A 20,099-nucleotide genomic window follows, 5' to 3' on the forward strand; every position below is an offset into this window, starting at 1 on the left:
ATATTGAGCAGTGTTATTTCCTCATTGTTTATACTGCCTTTAATCAGGATGTAATGACCTTCCCTGTCTTTTTTAATCATATCTATTTTTACTTTGGCTTTGTCAGAGATCATGATAGCCACTCCTGCCTTCTTTTTCTCATTTGATGCCCAAAAGATTTTGCTCATACCCTTAACCTTGAACTTGTGTGTGTCTACCCGCCTCATATGTGTTTCTTGTAGACAACCTAAACTATCATTTTATTCATTAAATTTTGGCTGTTTTGCCACACTTTCCTTGATTTCAAAAAAAAATCTTTCCATGGTAGTTTGTTTCTTCCTCACTTTTAGAACGTTTCGATAATGTGTGAAACAAGTGTTGTCACACAGCTCCAATGCATGACCTTTGCAACTTTTTCTGGGTGTGCCTTTTTAATAAACTGTTTAATTTTTTTCCCAAATCTTCAATATTTCCTTAACCTCTCTTGTACTGACTGCCTCATCCACCTCGAGCTCCTTCCCCACTAATTTCCTACAAAACCTCCATATGCTGCTGCTACTGCTGCTGCTGCTGTAACTCCTTCAATTCCTCTGTCTTCAGTTCCTTCAGTTCCTCTGTCTTCAGTTCCTTGTTGTCTAGTGGAGGGTGGAGGAAGCCTGAGATTCAAATATCCTCTCGTGACTTAAAGCAAAAAATCCCGATCTTGACTGCTTGTATCTCAAACTGCTCATAACAAGGTGCTCAGGTATCAAGCACTGTCCATCTTTCTTTCTCACTTCTTAATTTTACTTTTTTTGAAATCATCCCATCATAGCCAACTCACATACATGTCTTCTATGTATACTCCTTTTAATTGCTATTATAATAATAAAGTTCTTAGGAGTTATAGTTATCACCTTTCCATACAGGAATGCAAACATTTTAACCTTATGAGATTCTCTTATTTCTTTTTCATGGTTACCTTTTTATGTTACTCTTGACTCTTACATTTGAAAATCAAATTTTCTATTCAACTCTGTTTTTTAAAAATCAAGAATGCTTGAAAATCCTCCATTTCATTAAATATCCATTTTTTTTTACCCCTAAAGCATTATTATGCTCAGTTTTGCTGGTAAGATTTTTCTTTGTCATAATCCTGATTGCTTTGCCTTCTGGAACATTTACGTTCCAAATCCTCTAATCCTTTAATGGAGAAACCTCAATCTTGTGTGATCTTAACTGTGGAATAATAATTGTTTCTTTATGACCCTTTGCAATATTTTCTCCTTAACTTGGGAGTCCTAGAATTTGGCTATAATATTCCCAGGGAATATTTTGGGATCTTTCAGGGAATAATTGTTGGATTCCTTCAGTTTCTATTTTACATTATGGTTCTAAGATTCCAGAGTAATTTTCCTCGATAATTGCTTGAAAGGTGATATTTAGGCTCTTTTTTGTTTTTGTTTTTTATCATGGCTTTCAGATAGTTTAATTTTTTTTTAAACTCTTACCTTCTGTCTTAGAACTAAGTATCAGTTCTGAGATAGAAGAGTGGTAAGGGCTAGGCAATTTGGGGTTAAGTGACTTGTCCAGGGTCACACTGCTAGGCAATGTCTGAAGCCACATTTAAACCCAAGACCTCCCAACTCCAGGTTTGGTTCTACATAGTCCAATAATTCTTAAATATTCTTCCCTAGATCTATTTTCTAGAATTTCTGTTTTCCCAATGAAATGTGTCACATTTTCTTCTGTTTTTCATTCTTTTGGGAGTTTGTTTCTTGGTGTCCTATGCAGGAGTCATTAGCTTTCACCTGCCCAATTCTAATTTTTAAGGAATTTTTTTCTGTTAATTTTTATACCTCTTCTATTTTAAGACATCCTCTTCAGTGCATTTTTGTGCCTCTTCTACCATTTGGCCAATTCTGTTTTTAAGATATTTTTTCTTCAATACTTTTTGGTGCCTCTTTTACCTAGCTGTTGACTTTTTGTTGTTCCCAATTTTTTTCCACCTCTCATTTGATTTTTAAAATCCTTTTTGAGATCTTCTAGGAATTCTTGTTGGGCTTTTATCCAATTAACATTTTTCTTTGAGGCTTTGCTTGACATCATTGTCTTCTGGATTTGTGTCTTGATCTTCCCTGTTACCACAGTAACATGCTATAGTCAGGTTCTTTTTTTATTGTTTATTTCTCAGGCTATTTCCTTACTTTTAACTTTATCTTAAAATTGATCTTTGCTATTTAGATGGAAGGGGCATTGTCTTAAGCTTCAGGCTTTTTAAGCACCCATATTCAGAAGTAGCTCAGGGTTAGGGGGAAGACTGATAGGTTTTCTATGCTTCCAAGGCAGTATGATCTAAGGAGAGGTGTGACCATTTGTTCTGCTAAATACTGTTTTTTACCCATAAGAGGACCTTTTACCCCTGAAGACACCAGCTCAAGCATTCATCCTGGCTCTGGAACTTTGACCAGGCTCTCCTGCAGCCACAGTTGCTAATTCCCCTCTCTATCTTGGAACTACACTGAGGTCTTTATTCCTCCATGAACAACTGCAAGCACTTCCTTCCTCTCTGGGAGAGCAATCAGGGTTCCTGCTCCCCTATGACCAGAAGTACAACTGCTCCTTTTGGCCCTGGAACTATGAATGAAAAATGCAACAAAGTCCTGTACTTAAGGCCAGCAAAGGATCCCCTGAAATCTCACTAGCTAGCTGACTTGAGGCCCCCCAACATTCAGGGGCTGTGAGGTCCCAAAAGTTAGGGCTTCATAACCACCAAACACAGGATGTGACTTATAAAGGATAAAATCATAGACCTTTCTCAGTATTCATATAGTCAAGATAAAACATAAACTAAAAGCAATGGGGGGAAATGGAGGAATCTGACAAGACATCTTTTTTTACTTATCTCTTCATATTCCTAAAGACTTACCAAATAGCAAGGCATGTTGCTAAGATAATCCTAGCTATTTTTATGCACTATTAATAACGATGTCGCAAGAACAGAATGGCTCACTCCATTAAAGCATTTTAATATGCAAATGGGGCCAACATTATAGTACAGAAAACTTTTCTAATTTCTTTTACAATAATTTTCTATGCTGTACAACAAACATCTTATATCCTATCAACAATTATCTGTGCCATAAAATATAACATTGTATCATGATAGAACACAAATAAAATGATGCTTCTTGTTACTGTTCAGTTGTTTAGTTGTGTCTGACTCTTTCCCATGGTCCTGTGAATCCTGCCAACATCATCCATGTAATTTTCTTGGCAGAGATACAGGACTGGTTTGCTATATCCATCTCCAGTGAATTAAGGTAAACTGAGGTTAAGTGTCTTCTCCACGGTCATACAGCTAGTTTTTGAGTCCAGATTTGGATTCAAGTTTTCCTGACTTCAGGTCCAGTGCTCTATCCACAAAGCCATCTAGTTGCCTGTCTATTATAATAATGCTTAGAATTATGCAATTCCTTCACAAATTATTTCCTCTTTTTTAATGTCTCTGCTTAGTTCACTACTTTAATTCTACTTCCATTCTCTCCTTCTGTATTCATTAATATGAGAGGCTAGAGCTCTACTGGAGAGAGAACTAGATTTATACCTAAGAGTTTAAGTTCTAGCTCTTGGCTTCAATTTAAATATTTGTTGAACTTTATGTTCACGAAAGTACAAGTGTATTCTAATTCTAAATCTTTGATCCTATGATCCACCAGCACAACAATGCATGAAGGATGACATCTAGGGGCATAGGAAAAGAATTACAAGCCATTGTTGAAAAGTGTAGATCTAAGTTCAGTGCTGGCATGCTTTTGAATGCTTCTGTCTATTTCTATACTTTCAAGGTCTGAATGTATAAATGTTGATTAATCTCTCCACTGATGAGATGTATTATGCTTTAGAAGATGGTTTAGTAAATTGTTGTGGCCAAAGTTCATCACTTGGCAGTCATTTTCCTGATGATCTGCTAAATGCTGATTCTGACGATAAGCTAATGATTCTGACGATAAGCTAAACTTAGCTAAACTAACGTTTGGTGACAGTCAACTGCCAGACTTCTCATATTCAAAGCCTTCCAGCTTGGTAGAAACTGCTAAACCTTGTACTCCATTCAAGAATCTAGGATCTCCCCCATGCCTTGATGAAGCATCCAAGCAGAACTTTGTGTAGAAGTCTCTGATTAGCATAGGAAAATTTACCAAAATAAGATGGCATCAGTTCAAATATCTTGGGATAGTCAATAAGCATTTCTTACATGCTAGGCATGGTGGGAAGTGCTGGCAAATAACATTTTCATTTCTCAGAAAGACTGGGTTAAACAAATACTTTAAAAGAACCTTTATAAATTCTAATAAATCAAGGAAAATTATAAAATAAATGTTGAGTTATGGTTATTAGCACAAACATATAACAAATTGTTCTTTGTTACTTTGTTTTATTTTTTTTGTTATTGTTGCTATTTTAGCCAGATCTGTGATTTTGTTAGGAAGTTGGAAATTTCATCCAGCAATGCAGATCAGCACCTTCTCTACAACTTAGAGACTCAGGACTTGCTTGAGTCCTGGATAGCTTTAGGGACTTGTCCATTGCCACAAAGCTAACATATATGAGAGCAAAATGTGATCTTAAGTCTTTCTTGTTCTGAGGTCACCACCCTATCAACTATAACAGTCCTCATAATGAAACAATATAGATGTATTTTTACATTTTATACACATAATTTAGAAATATATCACCATTCCTTTTAGAATTTAAGATAAGCTTTTGCACAGTGGTTTTTAAATAGAGTTCTTACTTTTCACCATAATGTAAATTCACTGAAATAGGCTCATACTTCTCTATAGGATCACTTTTGATTTTGTATACATTATAGGAGTTAATAGGTCTTACTTAGTACTGTGATGGAGAAGCTATGGCACAGGTGCCAAAGATGGCACACAGAGCGCTCTCTGTGGGCACTCAGCCGCCCTCCCCAGGACACCTCCAGAATTCATTACTAGAAGGCAGAGGGACTAGAGTGGAGCTGCTCTCCTCCCCTTCTCCACCATGCCTGATGGCATTTTTTCACATCCCTGTGATAATGAGATTAAATCTACACTGCCCATCTTTAGATTTAATCACCAAAGGTAAAGGTATCTCTACTTAACTCACACGTTTGGGAGGTCTGTAACCCACCTTGTGTTAGAATGAGTGACAAATCAGAATTTACTGACTGCCTCCTGGGCAGTCCTAAGAAAAGCATCTGTTGTGATTGGACACGCAAAGAGGAAGGCACAGGAAGTGATACAAAAGAGGCCCCTTTAAAAAGAGAGAGTTGAGTGAGCCAGGCTCTCTTCTGGTTCGTGACCTGGACCTGGGACTGTTCTAAAATCTTTTCTTTTGAATTCCAGGTGGTGAGTGTAAAGACTGAATCATCCTGAACTTCTCTTAAGAAACTTCCCTTTTAACAGAGACTCTGTGGGTGAAGCTTTTTTACTCCATTCACCACCTAGGCCCTTTGGGCCTCTGAGTTTCCAGCCTTGGGATCAAGACCAGATAGCTGAGGGTTAATTAGATCTACCTGGATTAAACTAGGGGATCAGAGCAAATTACCTACTGTGTTAGATTACTTATCCTATCTTATCCTCCCTCTTATTTCCTTATTTCTATTTCCTCTTTTCATTTATAAATAAATTTCCATAAAAGTCATTTTAACTTGAGGTTATTAATTGGGGACTGATAATTGTTCAATCCCCTGGCAACCTTTTAATATTCAACCAAAACCCCCTTTTTACCCCTTACATCCCCCCTCTGCCCAGCGGTCAAAGGGAGCACACAGGGTGGGTGGCTGACAGGTGACAAAGCTGGGGGGGGGGTGTAGGGGGGGTAGGTGGCGCGGAGCACTCAGGCTACTCCCCTCCTCTTCTCTACACTCTCTGAGGACATTTCTCACTTCCCCCACCCCTCTGCCCAACAGTTCAATGGGAGTGCTTCTTCCCTCCCTTTGTGTGGGATAAGGGGGTGGGGGGGGGGGTTTGATGGCAGGGGGCATGAGGCATGAGGGGAGAGGCCCAGTTATCTCTAAACAGTTCACCATCACTGATCTAGTTCAATAAATTACTAATAAAGATAAGAAAACTACTCTAAAGCAGTTAAATAATTTGTCAAAGAAATAGTAAGTAGCAGCAAAAATTTGAACTCGCGTCTTCTGACTATAAATCATATATGCAGTGATTATGAATTTAAATGTAGTGATTGGTGATTACTGAGATGATGAGAACAAACACCCTTGTTTCTAGCAACCTGAAAATACTCATTCGCTCCAACCCCACTCTAGTAAAAATGCATGTGTGGCACAACACGCGCATACACGTATGTACATGTACACACACACACACACACACTCATTCTTTCTCTTCCTCCCTCCCTCCTCCTGAAAAACTCCTCCAAGGAAAAACATTTTCTAGCATGTTTTCAAGTTGCTTCAAACTACCTTTTTTATAATACTCAGATGCAAAAAATTAAAAAAAAAGAAATATTCTTGTTTAATGTGACAGTGAAGTAATGTGATTTATCTATAATATTGTATTTTATCTATTTTTATTGCTCTGTAATCATTATTTCAAATTGAGATGTTTCAAGTCTTTCTCCTCATTTCTTTGTCCTGGTAATTCCCTTGCATTCACTGTTCCAGAGCATCTTCTAAACTGGGACAGAGACTATGAGTGGTAAACAAGAACTGGCTTAAGTCAATTATGTCTGTGGACAACAGGACAGCATCCTTGAATCCTTAGGTTCCCCCCTCTGAAATGAGGTATGGAGGTGAAAAATTTAACCAAACTCAATTACATCTTCCCATCTACCTCACCAAGGGCTATTAGAACTTTATAGCCAGATATGACTCCCACCAGCTACTATAAAGGAAATAGGGAGAGACTGAGAGAAAATTAAGTCTTCTTCCTCATAAGATATTTAACAATTGGATATGTCTAGGGGAGGACTTAATAATGGGCTTCCAAATTTGTATTTAATGGCTAAAGATACTGAATGTCTTGGTCACTGAGAGAGAATATTGACCAATTAATTTACTGGATATTGCTAGGTTGATCAATAAATTTATTTTCTTACCAAGAACCTTTTCTTTCAGAATATGCAATTGTCACAGTAGTATTTTTAGTATTAGTATTTTATCTGAAAATTTTCCTAAACAATGGAGCAAAAACATCTGTTTCATACATAACACAACATTAAAATGACAAAATAAGTCAATAGGAAAATAACTCGATTTACTGGAAATATCATGTGAGGTTCATTTTTATTATAAGAACTATGTTGAAGTACGGAGCATAGAAATGAAATAAAATAGAAAGATATGTGTGTCATTCTTGCTTTTTTTTTTTTTTTTTTTTTTTTTTTTTTTTTTTTTTTAAGGCAAAGAGCACCAGTCAAAGAATTAGAAGAGTTGAGTTTGGGTCAAGGTTACACCACATATTAGATCTTAGACAAATCTCTTCATCCGACTGAATTACAAAGTGATATAATCATTGTAGCCATCAAAAGCAGGGGAAGCATAATACAGCAAAGAGCATAGAACTAGCAGTTATACCCTAGCTCTAACATATTTATTAGCTAAGTGACCTAGATAATTCATTTAATCTCTCTGAACTTCAATCTCTTCATCTTGAAAAGAGGAGAAATAATATTTGTACTTCCTAATTTAGAACCATTGTTAAGGGAACCTTAAAAGTACAATATGAATAAGTTGTATATGTATATATATAAACAATAACATTCAGAACCACATTTAAATATATAACTAATTTTAACTATAAAGAGATAAAAGTATAAATGTTGACAATTTGGACAAGGGATCTGACTTGAGTAAAATAACTCTAGAAAGTTTAACAAAGATGCATTTCAGCACTAAGAAAGGAAAAAACATGCTTTGGCAAAGAGGAGGTAGAAATTTATTCTAATTGATGGGAAAAACATATGTGAATGCTAAAAGGTGGAAGTAAATGAATAATTAATAGCAAATGGTAAGCAGTATTTAGGATAATCACTAATCTTAATTAGCCCTCAGCCAACTACTTTCCCCCAAGATATAAATGAAACAATTATTTCTGTATCTTTCATTGGCCACTGCTACACATTAGGACCATATAGGATCCTACAGAACTATGTAACTGATAATATTACTCCAATTTCCTATTCTCTAGGAATCATGGTATTTAGAGCTACAAGAGATCTTAGAGATCATGTAATCCAAAACATTCATAAAGTTGGGAAAACAGGCCTAGAAAACGGAAGTGATTTCCCCAAAGTAACACAAATTGCAAATAGTTTCCAAACTCAGGTTTTCTGACTTCAAAGGCGGTGATCTTTGTAGGGACTTGGCTTTTGCAATTAATGTCTGATAGAATAGCTACATATAGTCTGAAAAATGGCATTACTCTTTTTATTGGCGGAATTCTCAGTAGATTTCCAAACCACAAGACCTGGAGAAAGGACAACACAGAAGTAGAGGCTGCCCTAAAGAGAAGCTGTGTTCTTTATCATCCGACTATTGTAACAGTTGAGTGGTCCTAGCAATAAAATGGAAATGGCTGTTACAGGTAATTACAGAGATGGCAGAAAGTAAGTTTATCATATGTCCTGCTGATGTAGATTATTTCAAGCTCAGCCAGGAAGCAGAAACATAGTTATCTATCTCTACCTCTAGTAGTATGGTACATCCATATATTATGGCTGCTGACATCCATTTTACATTTTTACCAGATGATTTCTGATAAAAAAAAGTTCACATTAGAAATTTATAAAGTATTTTCCTCATAATCCAAAATATAAGTAAACAAATATTAGGGAACTACTCAGAGTTATGGAACAAAGGAGAGAAAGTCTTATCTATGTATTGAGGATGATTATTTTGGCAGTTGTATAAATGTTTCTGTATACTACAGTATACTATTTGGAAAACTACAATATGTAGATAGAAATAATTGTAGACAGATCACCAGCTGGATTATATCAAATTATTCAAAATAAACTCATATTCTAATATACATTTATAAAAGGGTTACAACGCTACATAATTATGTAATAACGAAGTTGTTTTATGGCATTTGCATTTTAGTCTTCCTTATAAGATTGCATACAATGATATCCACTTTACTGTCTTCTTTATTCATTTTGAGGAAAATTAGTTGCAGACTCAACTTTCCACAGAAAAAAATGATTGCACAAAGACTATTAAAGGTTTCTAAATATCAATTAGGTATAAACATTCAAAAACTCACCCAAGTCAATTGTAGATTTATGCTGGGACTTCAAGTTTAGCAATATTTTTTTTAAAAGTCAAAGTTCACTCCATAAAGAGTAAACTAAAATAAATGCATTTCCCTTTTCATTAATTTTCAAAAATACATTTTAAAAATAGATAGACAGTTCAGTTATCTAGCATAGTTTGGGGAAGGAGAAGAGGAAAACATTCAGTAAAGTGAGGACACCAAATAATGGAAGTTTATTTTAAGCATTTTGAAGGAAATTGCTAACATATGTCATGTAACTTAATTGTAAAGTAATAACAGATTTTTGCATGTGGCTTATGAAATTGGTCTCATTATTTTATAATAAATATTACTCATATTACACAACTTCCTGAATTAGTAAAATTAATTTGATTAATAACAGTACATATTGATGTATAGTACTTTCAAGTTTACACAGTACTCTAATCACAATCTTCTTAATCTTAATCTTAAACTTAATCACCTACTAAAGTTAGAGAGATACTACATATTAATATCCTCAATTTGCAGATAGGGAAACTGAATATGAGATTTTAGGTTATGTGGATAATATGCAGCAGAGCTGAAACTTGATTTCAGTTTGCTTACTCTAAGTCCAGTGAACTTTCCATCAAATCACAACATCACAATATGACAACATGATATACCTTTTTTCATCTATGGTGTGGGAGAGGAACATCATTATGGTGACTAAGATATAGATGGGGATAGTGTGGGATATGGAAATAAAAGAGTCACCCGGAACTTGCTTTAAAAAAAAAAAAAGCTGCTAACATTAGCTTGTCAATGTCATTTATCTTTCTATCATAAAAGTAAAATGAAGTATATTATATAGATGGCTAGAAGTCTTGGACAATGAAACAACTAATATTCTGCAAAATAAATTAATGCAAAGATCAAAGTAATAATCTTCACTACCCATTCCCACAACATCACTTATAAAAACTTCACTATTACCAGTATCTGAGCCAACAATTCAAAAGAGAAAGGTAAAATTAGCATGACAAAGTGCTACATTTGCAGTCAGGAAAACTTATGTTTAAATAGTAGCTTATAATCCTACACTAGTCATTTGATTTCTATGAGCCTCTGGAAAATTCCTTAGGATTTAGCTAAGTCATTGATAGGTAGTGATATGAATCCACACCCTGAGGAAATCAGAGATTATTTCTCTATTCACCAATTCATAACACTATTGTTTTTGTATCATTAGCACCATATTCCATGGCACTCATTTTCCTTTTCAGTATCACATTTGCAATATGCAGGAGGAATTTGTTTGTTATTTCAAGAATTTTGTTTCCTGAATTATGAAATGGTCTTATTTCAAGTTCTTCATCACCATTTCTACAAAACGGCATTTCTTTCTTTTTTTTTTTTAAACCCTTAACTTTTTTGTGTATTGGCTCCTTGGTGGAAGAGTGGTAAGGGTGGGCAATGGGGGTCAAGTGACTTGCCCAGGGTCACACAGCTGGGAAGTGTCTGAGGCCAGATTTGAACCTAGGACCTCCCGTCTCTAGGCCTGACTCTCAATCCACTGAGGTACCCAGCTGCCCCAAAAAGGCATTTCTAAAACAAGGTTTGATTACAATTTTGAAAAGACTCTCTGATTTTTAAATTCTTAATACAAGCAAAATTAAGATCTATACCTTTACTGTTGTTATTAATAAGACTATAAAAATCCTGTCCAATTTCTGCATGATGAATTATCTTTCTCATGTCTGCTATAATAACTTTTCAAATTATAAGTTCAACTCTGGTAAATAGTTCAAGTAAGTGTTAAACAGGAAGACTATAAAAATATCAAATCCTTATTCTTCCTCAGAATAAGCTCAGCAGCTGTCAAGCAAGAGAATAGATTAGCTATCCTTAAGTAGGACTATGACTTTAAAATGAGCCTATATCATAGATACAAAAAGATGATGGAAAGGACATAAAAGCCTCACAACCAAATGCAGAAAAGCAAAAAAATTAAATACTTCCTTTTCAGAACATAATGCTATAAAAATTACACTGAACAAAGGAATTGGAGAAAAAGAAAAGACTAAAAATTCACTGGAAATGAAATACTTTTATATTAAAGAAGAGTGGGTCAAAGAACAAAGCATAGAAACAATGGACAATTCCATTAAAGGGAATGATGACAAGCAGACAAAATACTAAAATTTTTGGGATGCAGCCAAAGTAATTAAGGGAAAATTTATATCTCTAAATGTTTACATCAATAAAAGAAAGACCAGATCAATCAAGAATTGGGTATACAACTAAAGAAACTAGAAAAAGAGCAAATTAGCCCCCCACCCAATTAAAAATCTGGAAAATCAAAGGAGAGATGAATAAAATTGAAAGTAAGAAAATCATTGAACTAATAAATAAGACAAGGAGTTGGTTTTATGGAGAAAAAAGTCAATAAAATAGATAAACTATTGAATAATTTGATAAAAAAAGAAAGAAAACCAAATTACCAATATTAAAAAATGAAAAGGGTGAGATTACAATCAAAGAAGAGAAAATTAAAGTAATTATTATGAGTTATTTAACCTAATTATATGCTAACAAATCTGATGAATATTTAAAGAAATATAAATTGTTTAGATTAGCAGAAGAGGAAATCAAATATTTAAATAATCCCATCTCAGAAAAAGAAATTTCCTAAGAAAAAAGCTTTTACACAAAAGGCAATATAACCAAGATTATAAGTCAAACAACAAACTGGAAAAAAAATATTTATAGTAAGTCTCTTGGACAAAGGCTGCATTTCTCAAAAACACAGAGAACTGTCACATTTATAAAAATATAAAGCATTTCTCAATTGACAAATGGTCAAATGATAACAGGCATTCTCAAATGAAAAAATTAAAATTTTCTCCCGTCATGTGAAAAAATGCTCCAAATAACTACTTATTAAAGAAATGCAAATTTAAAAAAAATCTTGACCATCAGACTGGCTAAAGTGACAAAAATGACAATTGACAAATGTTGGAGCAGATATGGAAAAATTGGGACACCAAACAGTGCTGGTGGAGTTGTAAAGTGATACAACCATGCTGGAGAGCAATCTGGAACCATGCCCAAAGGGTCATAAAACTGTGTATACCTTTGACCCAGTAATACCACTAGTAGATCTATATTCTAAAAAGATTAAAGATAGGAGGAAAGAATCTATCTCCCTGTACAAAATTATTTATAATAGCTCTTTTTGTGGTGGTAAAGAAAAAGAAACAAAAGTGATTTCCATTAACTGAGGAAACACTGATCAAGTTGTGTGGTATATGGATATGATGGAATAATATTGTGCCATAAGAAGTAACAAAAGATGATTGCAAAAAAAACCCTAGTAATGAAGTCATGCAAAATAAAGTGAACAGAACCAGAAGGACGCTGTACACAGTAACAACAATGTATGAAGATTAACTGAGAATGACAACTATTAAGAACAAGGCTGGGATCCAAGACAATTCCAAGGAACTCATGACAAAAAAAGAATTTCCACTGCCACAGAAAGAACAGACAGGAGTCTAAATGCAAACTGAAACATAACATTCTTTACTTTATTTCTTCCTTGAATCTTTTCTCTAGAGTAAACAATATGTGCCTTCTTTCATATTACAAACATGGAAATACATATTACAAGGCAATATGTGTACAACTTATATTACCTGCCTTCTTAAGGAAGAGGGATGGGTAGAAGGGAGAGAACATGGATTGCAAAATATCAGAAAACCAATATTAAAAAATTGTATTTACATGTATAATCTGGGAAAAAATTATTATGAAAAAAATAGAACCAAATCAGAAAAACATTGTCTTTGTCTCTCTGTATATAGTCTCTAAGTGGCAAATAGACATGGATCACCTTCCAAAGCTCTAGGCAATCACATGTTTCAATTACTAAAGTTTTACTTTTTTTTAAAACCCTTGTACTTCGGTGTATTGTCTCATAGGTGGAAGACTGGTAAGGGTGGGCAATGGGGGTCAAGTGACTTGCCCTAAAGTTTTACTTTTATGGGAGCTTGTAGTACTACCACATGTGAAAACTAATAATCTTTCTCTCATTCTACTCAACACAAATGGAACTTGATTTACTGAAATAGGGTAATATTGGGCAAGCATCATGACACCATTATCAATTCAGTCAATCAATAAATGAATAAGTACTTATTCAGTGCCTATTGTGTGCCAGGATGGTAGGATACAAAAAGAGGTAAAAGAAAATGTCTGTCCTTGAGGAGCTCACAACCTAATCAGAGAAAAATAAGCAAACAAGTTCCACTGTTAGTATAACATTGTTCAAGGGATGAACTAGTCAGAAATGAGTTTGTGTGCACTCAGCAGCCTTCATCCCCACCTTCTCCCTGAATAAACTCAATATGGTGCAATAGAAAGATCACTGCAGTTGAGGTCAAGGACCCAAGTTCAAATCTTAGCTCTCCTACTTCCTACCTGTATGACAAAACAAGTCACTTCATGGCTCTCAGCTTCAGTTTCCTCCATCTGTAAAATGAGTAGTTTGTACTAAATGACCTCTAAGGTTTCTTCCAACTCTATCTCTTAGGCTTCTAAGTTGCAAAGAATTATTTGGAATTATCAGGATTTTGCTGGGGGAAAAGGTGGTTGTTCATTAGCCTATGTGTTATATATACTCTTTCACCATGCCTGGCTTCAAAATGTCAATCAACTATATTTCTCTAAAAAACATTTTGCATCTTCTCAACTGGCAATGGGTCAGAGACTGAAGAACTTTAATATTTTTTTACTATAAACACAAGTCTTCTCTGAATACAGGCCATATTCTTCCATCAAGTCTGGCTTGCCTAACAACTTGGTAAAGCCTATAAATAAGAAATATAATTTAAAGTATACTGGACTTGGGTGAAAACTAGATTCGCGTATGGAATCTCAGAGTTGGAAAATACAAAAGTGGTCATTTCATCTGATCTATATCTAGACATAAATCTCTTCTACTAAAATCCCCGAAGTACATATTTATTCTTGACCTAATGACTCTAAATGAGGGTTCCTCTATCTCTATAACCAGCTGATTTGGAGAGGACACTCATAAAGATCTCCAAGTTAACATCAAAACATTAATGACTTAGTTATCTCAATCAAGAGTTTCAAATGCCCTCATTAACATTAATTAGTTATATGAACCTGGGTGAGTCATTTAAACTAAATATACTCAATATGTAAACTAGGAAAATACTATTCCTGCAGTAGCTAAGTCACAGGAGTGTTTTAAAGTGGTTTATTAACCTAAAGTACTATATAAATGCCAACTTCTATTTTCCCTTATTCCCTTATTTTCAAATCTCCTTTTAGAGGTTGCAGCCTACATTCAGATGTCCTATAACTAATTAAGAAGGGCCTATACTCAATTGAACGTAATTAAACACAATTTAGATGATGACCTAATTTAACTATTATCACTGATTTTTTTTCCCAACCTGTTCAACAGGTTGAAACAAAGACCATGACTAGTTGTCCTTTTAACAAGGATGCAGATGATATTGTACTGATCTTCAAAATTATTCCTTTTTTTACCATTTCCAAATATGCACTGATCTTCATTTTCTCTTGTAAGGTTAGTAAAACAACTTCTGCTTCTCACTTTTACATTTTACTAGAAGTTTGGATTTTATCCTATGAGTTCACAAAATTGTCTAGGCAGCTATATTTTTCTGTACTAAAGGTTAGTGACTTGCCCCTATAAAAAAACTTTACTCTATTAGCTAACTTGTCTTCGCTACTTGCTATGAAGCAATGTTTAAGGGCCTAGAAAAGAGAGTAGTAATTAGGTTTCTTCAACTACAACAAACTTCTCAGAGAATAATGATATAAGTAAAAGACTTAGCTTAACTTCTCCTTTCAAAAAATGCATTCAATATATGTATAGTTTTAGTCAGCATTTCTTTTTTCTCTTCCTTATTGGTTATCTCTCTATTCTCTATTATCTTCCTCCTATTATTGACTGATCTGCTTCAAACTAATAAATCCCAATAACCACTATTATTTCTGCTATTTGCTACTCTCTGTGTCTTTGGTATTCCATTTCTTCCTTCTTTTTCTAATCTTTTTCTCAACTTTTGCTGCCACTTTTAAACTTACTGGTTTCATGCTGGAGAATGAGTTGTATGTCTCTTACTAGTGAATGAAACATCATTTCTTTTGGTCAGATAACTGACCAATCACACTGAGTCTTCTTGTCCCTGTCCCCTTTCCTCTTCTTACTTTGCTAAGTCCACTTATGCTTGATATGGGGCAATAGATACTTTAAGGCATTGGAAATTTGTGCAACTGTAATTAAGATGCTATTGGAACATCACTTCTTCAACTGTTCTATGATCTCCTTTGGGTACTGAAGCAATGTGGCACAATGAAGAGAGTTCTAGAATCAAGAAGACCTGGGTTCCAATTGTCGAGTATGTTACTATCTATGGGAACACAGGTGAGTCACAATCCCTCAGCCTTCCTTTTTTCATTTGTCTAAAGTTAATCATAATACCTCTAAGTACCAACCTCAAAATGTTGAAAGACTCAAATGAGATAATGTGTGAATGAGGATTGAAAACTTTAAAGTGCAAAGGCTAGTTATTTTTTTTAATCCCCTCTGTCTTCAAGGGAATATTCAAAAGTGGCTAAATATTTTTTTAAGAGGCATCCTTTTGTTTTTAAGCTTCTGGTGATGACTTAGCTAGGCAAGTTGTTGGGTGATAAGTCTGTTACCAGGTCCAAATCTGAGATCAAACCCAAGACTAAAGTTTGCACAGGTTTTTAAAAGCTAGGGTCACTTTCATATTATGATAGGGTTTGTCATATTATGACAGTTGCACAAACAGAACTTAAGTGGAAAATTAATTTAACATTTATATAATTTCAAAATGTATATAATTTAAAGAATTGAAATGCTCTGGGTTCCCTCATCTATACAAGTAAAAGAGTTGGACCACATGATCTTTAAAGATTCCTTTTAACTAAAGTTTATTCTATTCTTTAACATTTTTAATATTATTAGCAATTCAATGAAAATTTTATATGTTTCAAATTAAGTATTGGCATGGCATAGCTGCTGGAGTGCTGAACTTGGAATCAGAACTGGATTTAAATCCCACCTGTGTCATGAGCTTTAAGAGACCATAGACAAGTCATTTAACTCTCTAAGAAGTCATACATTGACATAGATCAATGGTTCCCAAACTTTTTTGGCCTACCATCCCCTTTCCAGAAAAAATATTACTTAGCGCCCCCTGTCACATACTATCACCGCCCCCTTACAGTTATTCAATGCCCCCAAATGCACCTGTGGCCATCACCGCCCCCCTGGATCGCTGCAGCACCCACTATGGGGCAGTGACGCCCACTTTGGGAATCACTGATATAGAGGGAATACAAGATTTAAGAGTAGGGGGAAACCTGGAGGAAATCTAAGGTCTGACATTAAATATGTGATATTGAGAAAAGTCATTAAATTTAAACCTCAGCTTATTTATCTGTTTCAAGAAGAAAGAAAAAGCTTTAAATTAGAAAAAATAGCATTTGTACTATCTACTCCACAAAGCTATTGTAAGAAACGTGATATTTAAACCTTAAAGTATACTATATTATAAATCATATTGATATTGATCTAATTTTAAAATCAGAAAATATTTTAGAAATCATCTTGGTCACCAGTAACATTTGACATATGAAGAAATTAATGAGAATTTGCCCAAGTCACATAGCTACTAGATAAAGGTTGATGATTAAGGCTACTACTAAAGACTCATGTTGTTGCAGGGCTATTTAAAATAACAAGCTATATCAGCTGACCAATCAACATATTTATAAAATATAATGCTGGCTTCATCTAAAAACCAAAATATAATATATATTATAATGAACAAAGAGCAAATAAGTCTGATTAAAATACACAAGAGTTCAAACTCTTACCCAGGAACTTCAAATCCCATAGTTTGCTTCTTCCCAGATACAGTCATTTTGGTAACTTTTGGCACAATTTCAGATTCACTTCGAAATGACAGAGGATCTACTGCTTTTCCTAGTTGAAGAGAAAAAAAGTTTGTAGCTATGAGTAGTAAATCACATTAACATATTTCTTTAAGGTTTAAAGATAGATTCACAACAACCCTGTCAGACAACCAAAATATTACTCCTATTTTATATATGAGGAAATTGGATATTTATGCTAAATGATTTGCCCATGATTGCACAGCTAATAAATATCAGAGGTGGGACTAAAACCTAGATCTCTCAACTCAATTTCTATTATTCTTTTCACTCCACCATTCTGCCCTGGTTCAAACTTTAAAGATGATTATAATTAATACAAAGTCTTTTCTGAGAACTCTAATAACAACAACTGAGCTTTCCAACCTCTAGGTCAGGGGTCGGCAATGTATGGCTCTCGAGCCAATTAGGCTCTTTTTGCAGGAGCTATAAAGTCAATTTTTTTTAGGTGCTATTACAGGAGCGCGCACTGTGAACACTGTATGGCTCTCACGAAATTACATTTTAAAAAATGTGGCATTTATGGCTCTCATGGCCAAAAAGCTTGCCGACCCCTGCTCTAGGTGCTTTGACAATCAAATTAGATAACATATTTAATGTGTTTTATAACTCTTAAAAATTACATAAATGCTAGTCATTTATTGTTGTCATACATGTTTGTTTTAATTATGTTGAAATTATATGAATACTTCACTAAAAAATACATATATTGAATTACCAAAATGCTAAGACCCTTCTATCTGTTCCACTTTGTGAATCCTTTCCTATTATTCTTCTTCTGTGATTAACTTCCACTAACTAAATTCCTTGGATTATATTTAGTTCTCTTAGTAAAAGGACAGAAATAAGTAGGTGTTAAGATGCTGAGTCTCAAGCCTTTAGGACTGGTCTCAACACTTAATAACCAGTTTCAGAAGATAAAACTGTTGGTTAATCAACAGTTAAATAATTTATAGCCTTGAAAAATCTTAGAGCATGGAAAAGCCAGTTCTAAAAAAGTGATGACATCCAAAATGTTGAGTTTACTTTCAATTTTTCTAGTAGAATAAAGTTAAAGTTAATGAATTACATATAGTAAGGCTATAGTTTTTTCATCATAATTCATAGTATCCTCAAGATTTTTAGTGAGAAGGAATCTTCTAGCCCAATCCTCTCATTTCGAATATTAAAAAAACTAAAGTCCAGGGTATTGTCTGTGAAACTTGAAATCCAGCCCTTTGATTCCAAATCTAGTGGAATTCCATGGGTAATAAGAAAAGTAATGTTACTAACAATAACGGACATTTGATTTGCACTTTAGGTTTTACAAAGGGCTTCATTCATATATAACATGTTTTGAGCAATATAAAAATCCTATACAGTAGGAGAAAAGTGTAATTCAGAGTGGTTAAAGTAGGTAAGTGACTTGCTCATAGTCACACAATTAGTATGACTTAGAGATACTTTATTTAGAGATTCAAACTCAAAGTACTTCTCATTCAAAGTCCAGGGCTTTTTTAACTGAACACCATTTGTCATTACCATGGAGTGGAAGCCCATAAAGAACAATTTCTAACAAAAGTAAATGAACACAGATAAAAAAGACAAAATAAAATATAAAATCAGTGTTGTGGAAGAAATTTTCATTTCCTCTCAAGGATTGCTTTTAATTTTTCAAAAATTTTTCATAATGACTATAATTTTTCTGAGTACTTATATAAAAGACAGGAAAGAATATACATTAAAAGATCATAGATAAAACAACAATGCAAATTAAACGCTAGTCAACATTTTTTAAAACTATATATCTTATGGGATTGCAAGAAAATTATTAGGTTTCTTTTTACTCTTTTGAAGACTACAAAACACAAACTAGAAATTAATCTATAAAGACAGGGGCTAGACCTGTGATTTCACTTGAATAAAGAACTCCTATATGGCAAAATTCTATCAGTGCTAGTTAGTTAGCACCTTCCTTGCTTATAGCACTAAAAGGTTAGTTATACAGCCATTTTATTCAGATGCAGGCATGAACTCCACTCTGTAAGGTCAATTTTCTTAGGTCTGCCTTATATTCGTTATACTGCAGTCTCAATCTACAAATACCTCAAATATTCCTTTTTAAGGCATTTTATTTCTTCTTGGGCAATGAGGGCACTATCAGCAAATCCAAAAATTTTTTAAATATTACTTTAAAAGCCCATGGCTTTTAAAAAAATTTTAAATAGATTAAATAATAAAGGGGAAAAGATCTGGTTAAACATTAAAAGCATTATCTTAATTTGCATTATTTAACATTTCATACAGCTCTTCAATTACACTACAGGCTGTTTTTCCAGAATGGTAACTGTATCCTTGTTTTATCCTACATAGTACCTTAAAGATGGATCTTAATTCATATGAGTGGTTATATATGGTGGTTTTAAAATGGGCTTTTAAATAATAATAGTAGCAATAATAATAGTTAAAATTTGCATAGTGATTTAAGGTTTGCAAAGCACTTTACGCATCTCATTTGAGCCCAGCAATATCAATAATCCTGAGACAATTGCTATTGATATATCCATTTACAGATTAGCAAATGGAGCTGAAAGATGTTATACAACTTGATCATGATCACATAGATGAGAATTACTGATTCAAACTCAAGTTTTCCAAACTCTAAGTCCAACATTGTATCTACCACTCCATCTAGATGTCTGGTCAAATGAATATAAATCTATTAACTCAGACACAAAATTAGGCATTTATATCTCCCACTGACATTATGGAGGTTTTTATTAAGTATCTACTAAATGCCAGTATATATGCTATCATATATACAAAGATAAAAACAAAACAAACAACAATACCAAAACAAATTAA

At 34.1% G+C, this 20,099-nt stretch overlaps 1 protein-coding gene across 4 annotated transcripts in view; it reads right to left on the reverse strand.

Annotated features, from left to right (window-relative positions):
* The window catches only part of HBS1L (HBS1 like translational GTPase), a 135,978-nt gene that overhangs the window by 51,580 nt on the left and 64,299 nt on the right, over nucleotides 1-20,099 (reverse strand). For 3 of the 4 annotated variants that reach the window (XM_044677035.1, XM_044677040.1, XM_044677036.1), the window contains one exon: nucleotides 17,178-17,286. In XM_044677035.1, the coding sequence (XP_044532970.1) occupies nucleotides 17,178-17,286 (109 nt within the window). The remainder of the gene's footprint in view (nucleotides 1-17,177; nucleotides 17,287-20,099) is intronic. The other variant, XM_044677038.1, reaches the window with a different exon arrangement.

This window comes from Gracilinanus agilis, chromosome 4, assembly GCF_016433145.1.
Source record: "Gracilinanus agilis isolate LMUSP501 chromosome 4, AgileGrace, whole genome shotgun sequence".
Classification (NCBI taxonomy): Eukaryota; Metazoa; Chordata; class Mammalia; order Didelphimorphia; family Didelphidae; genus Gracilinanus; species Gracilinanus agilis.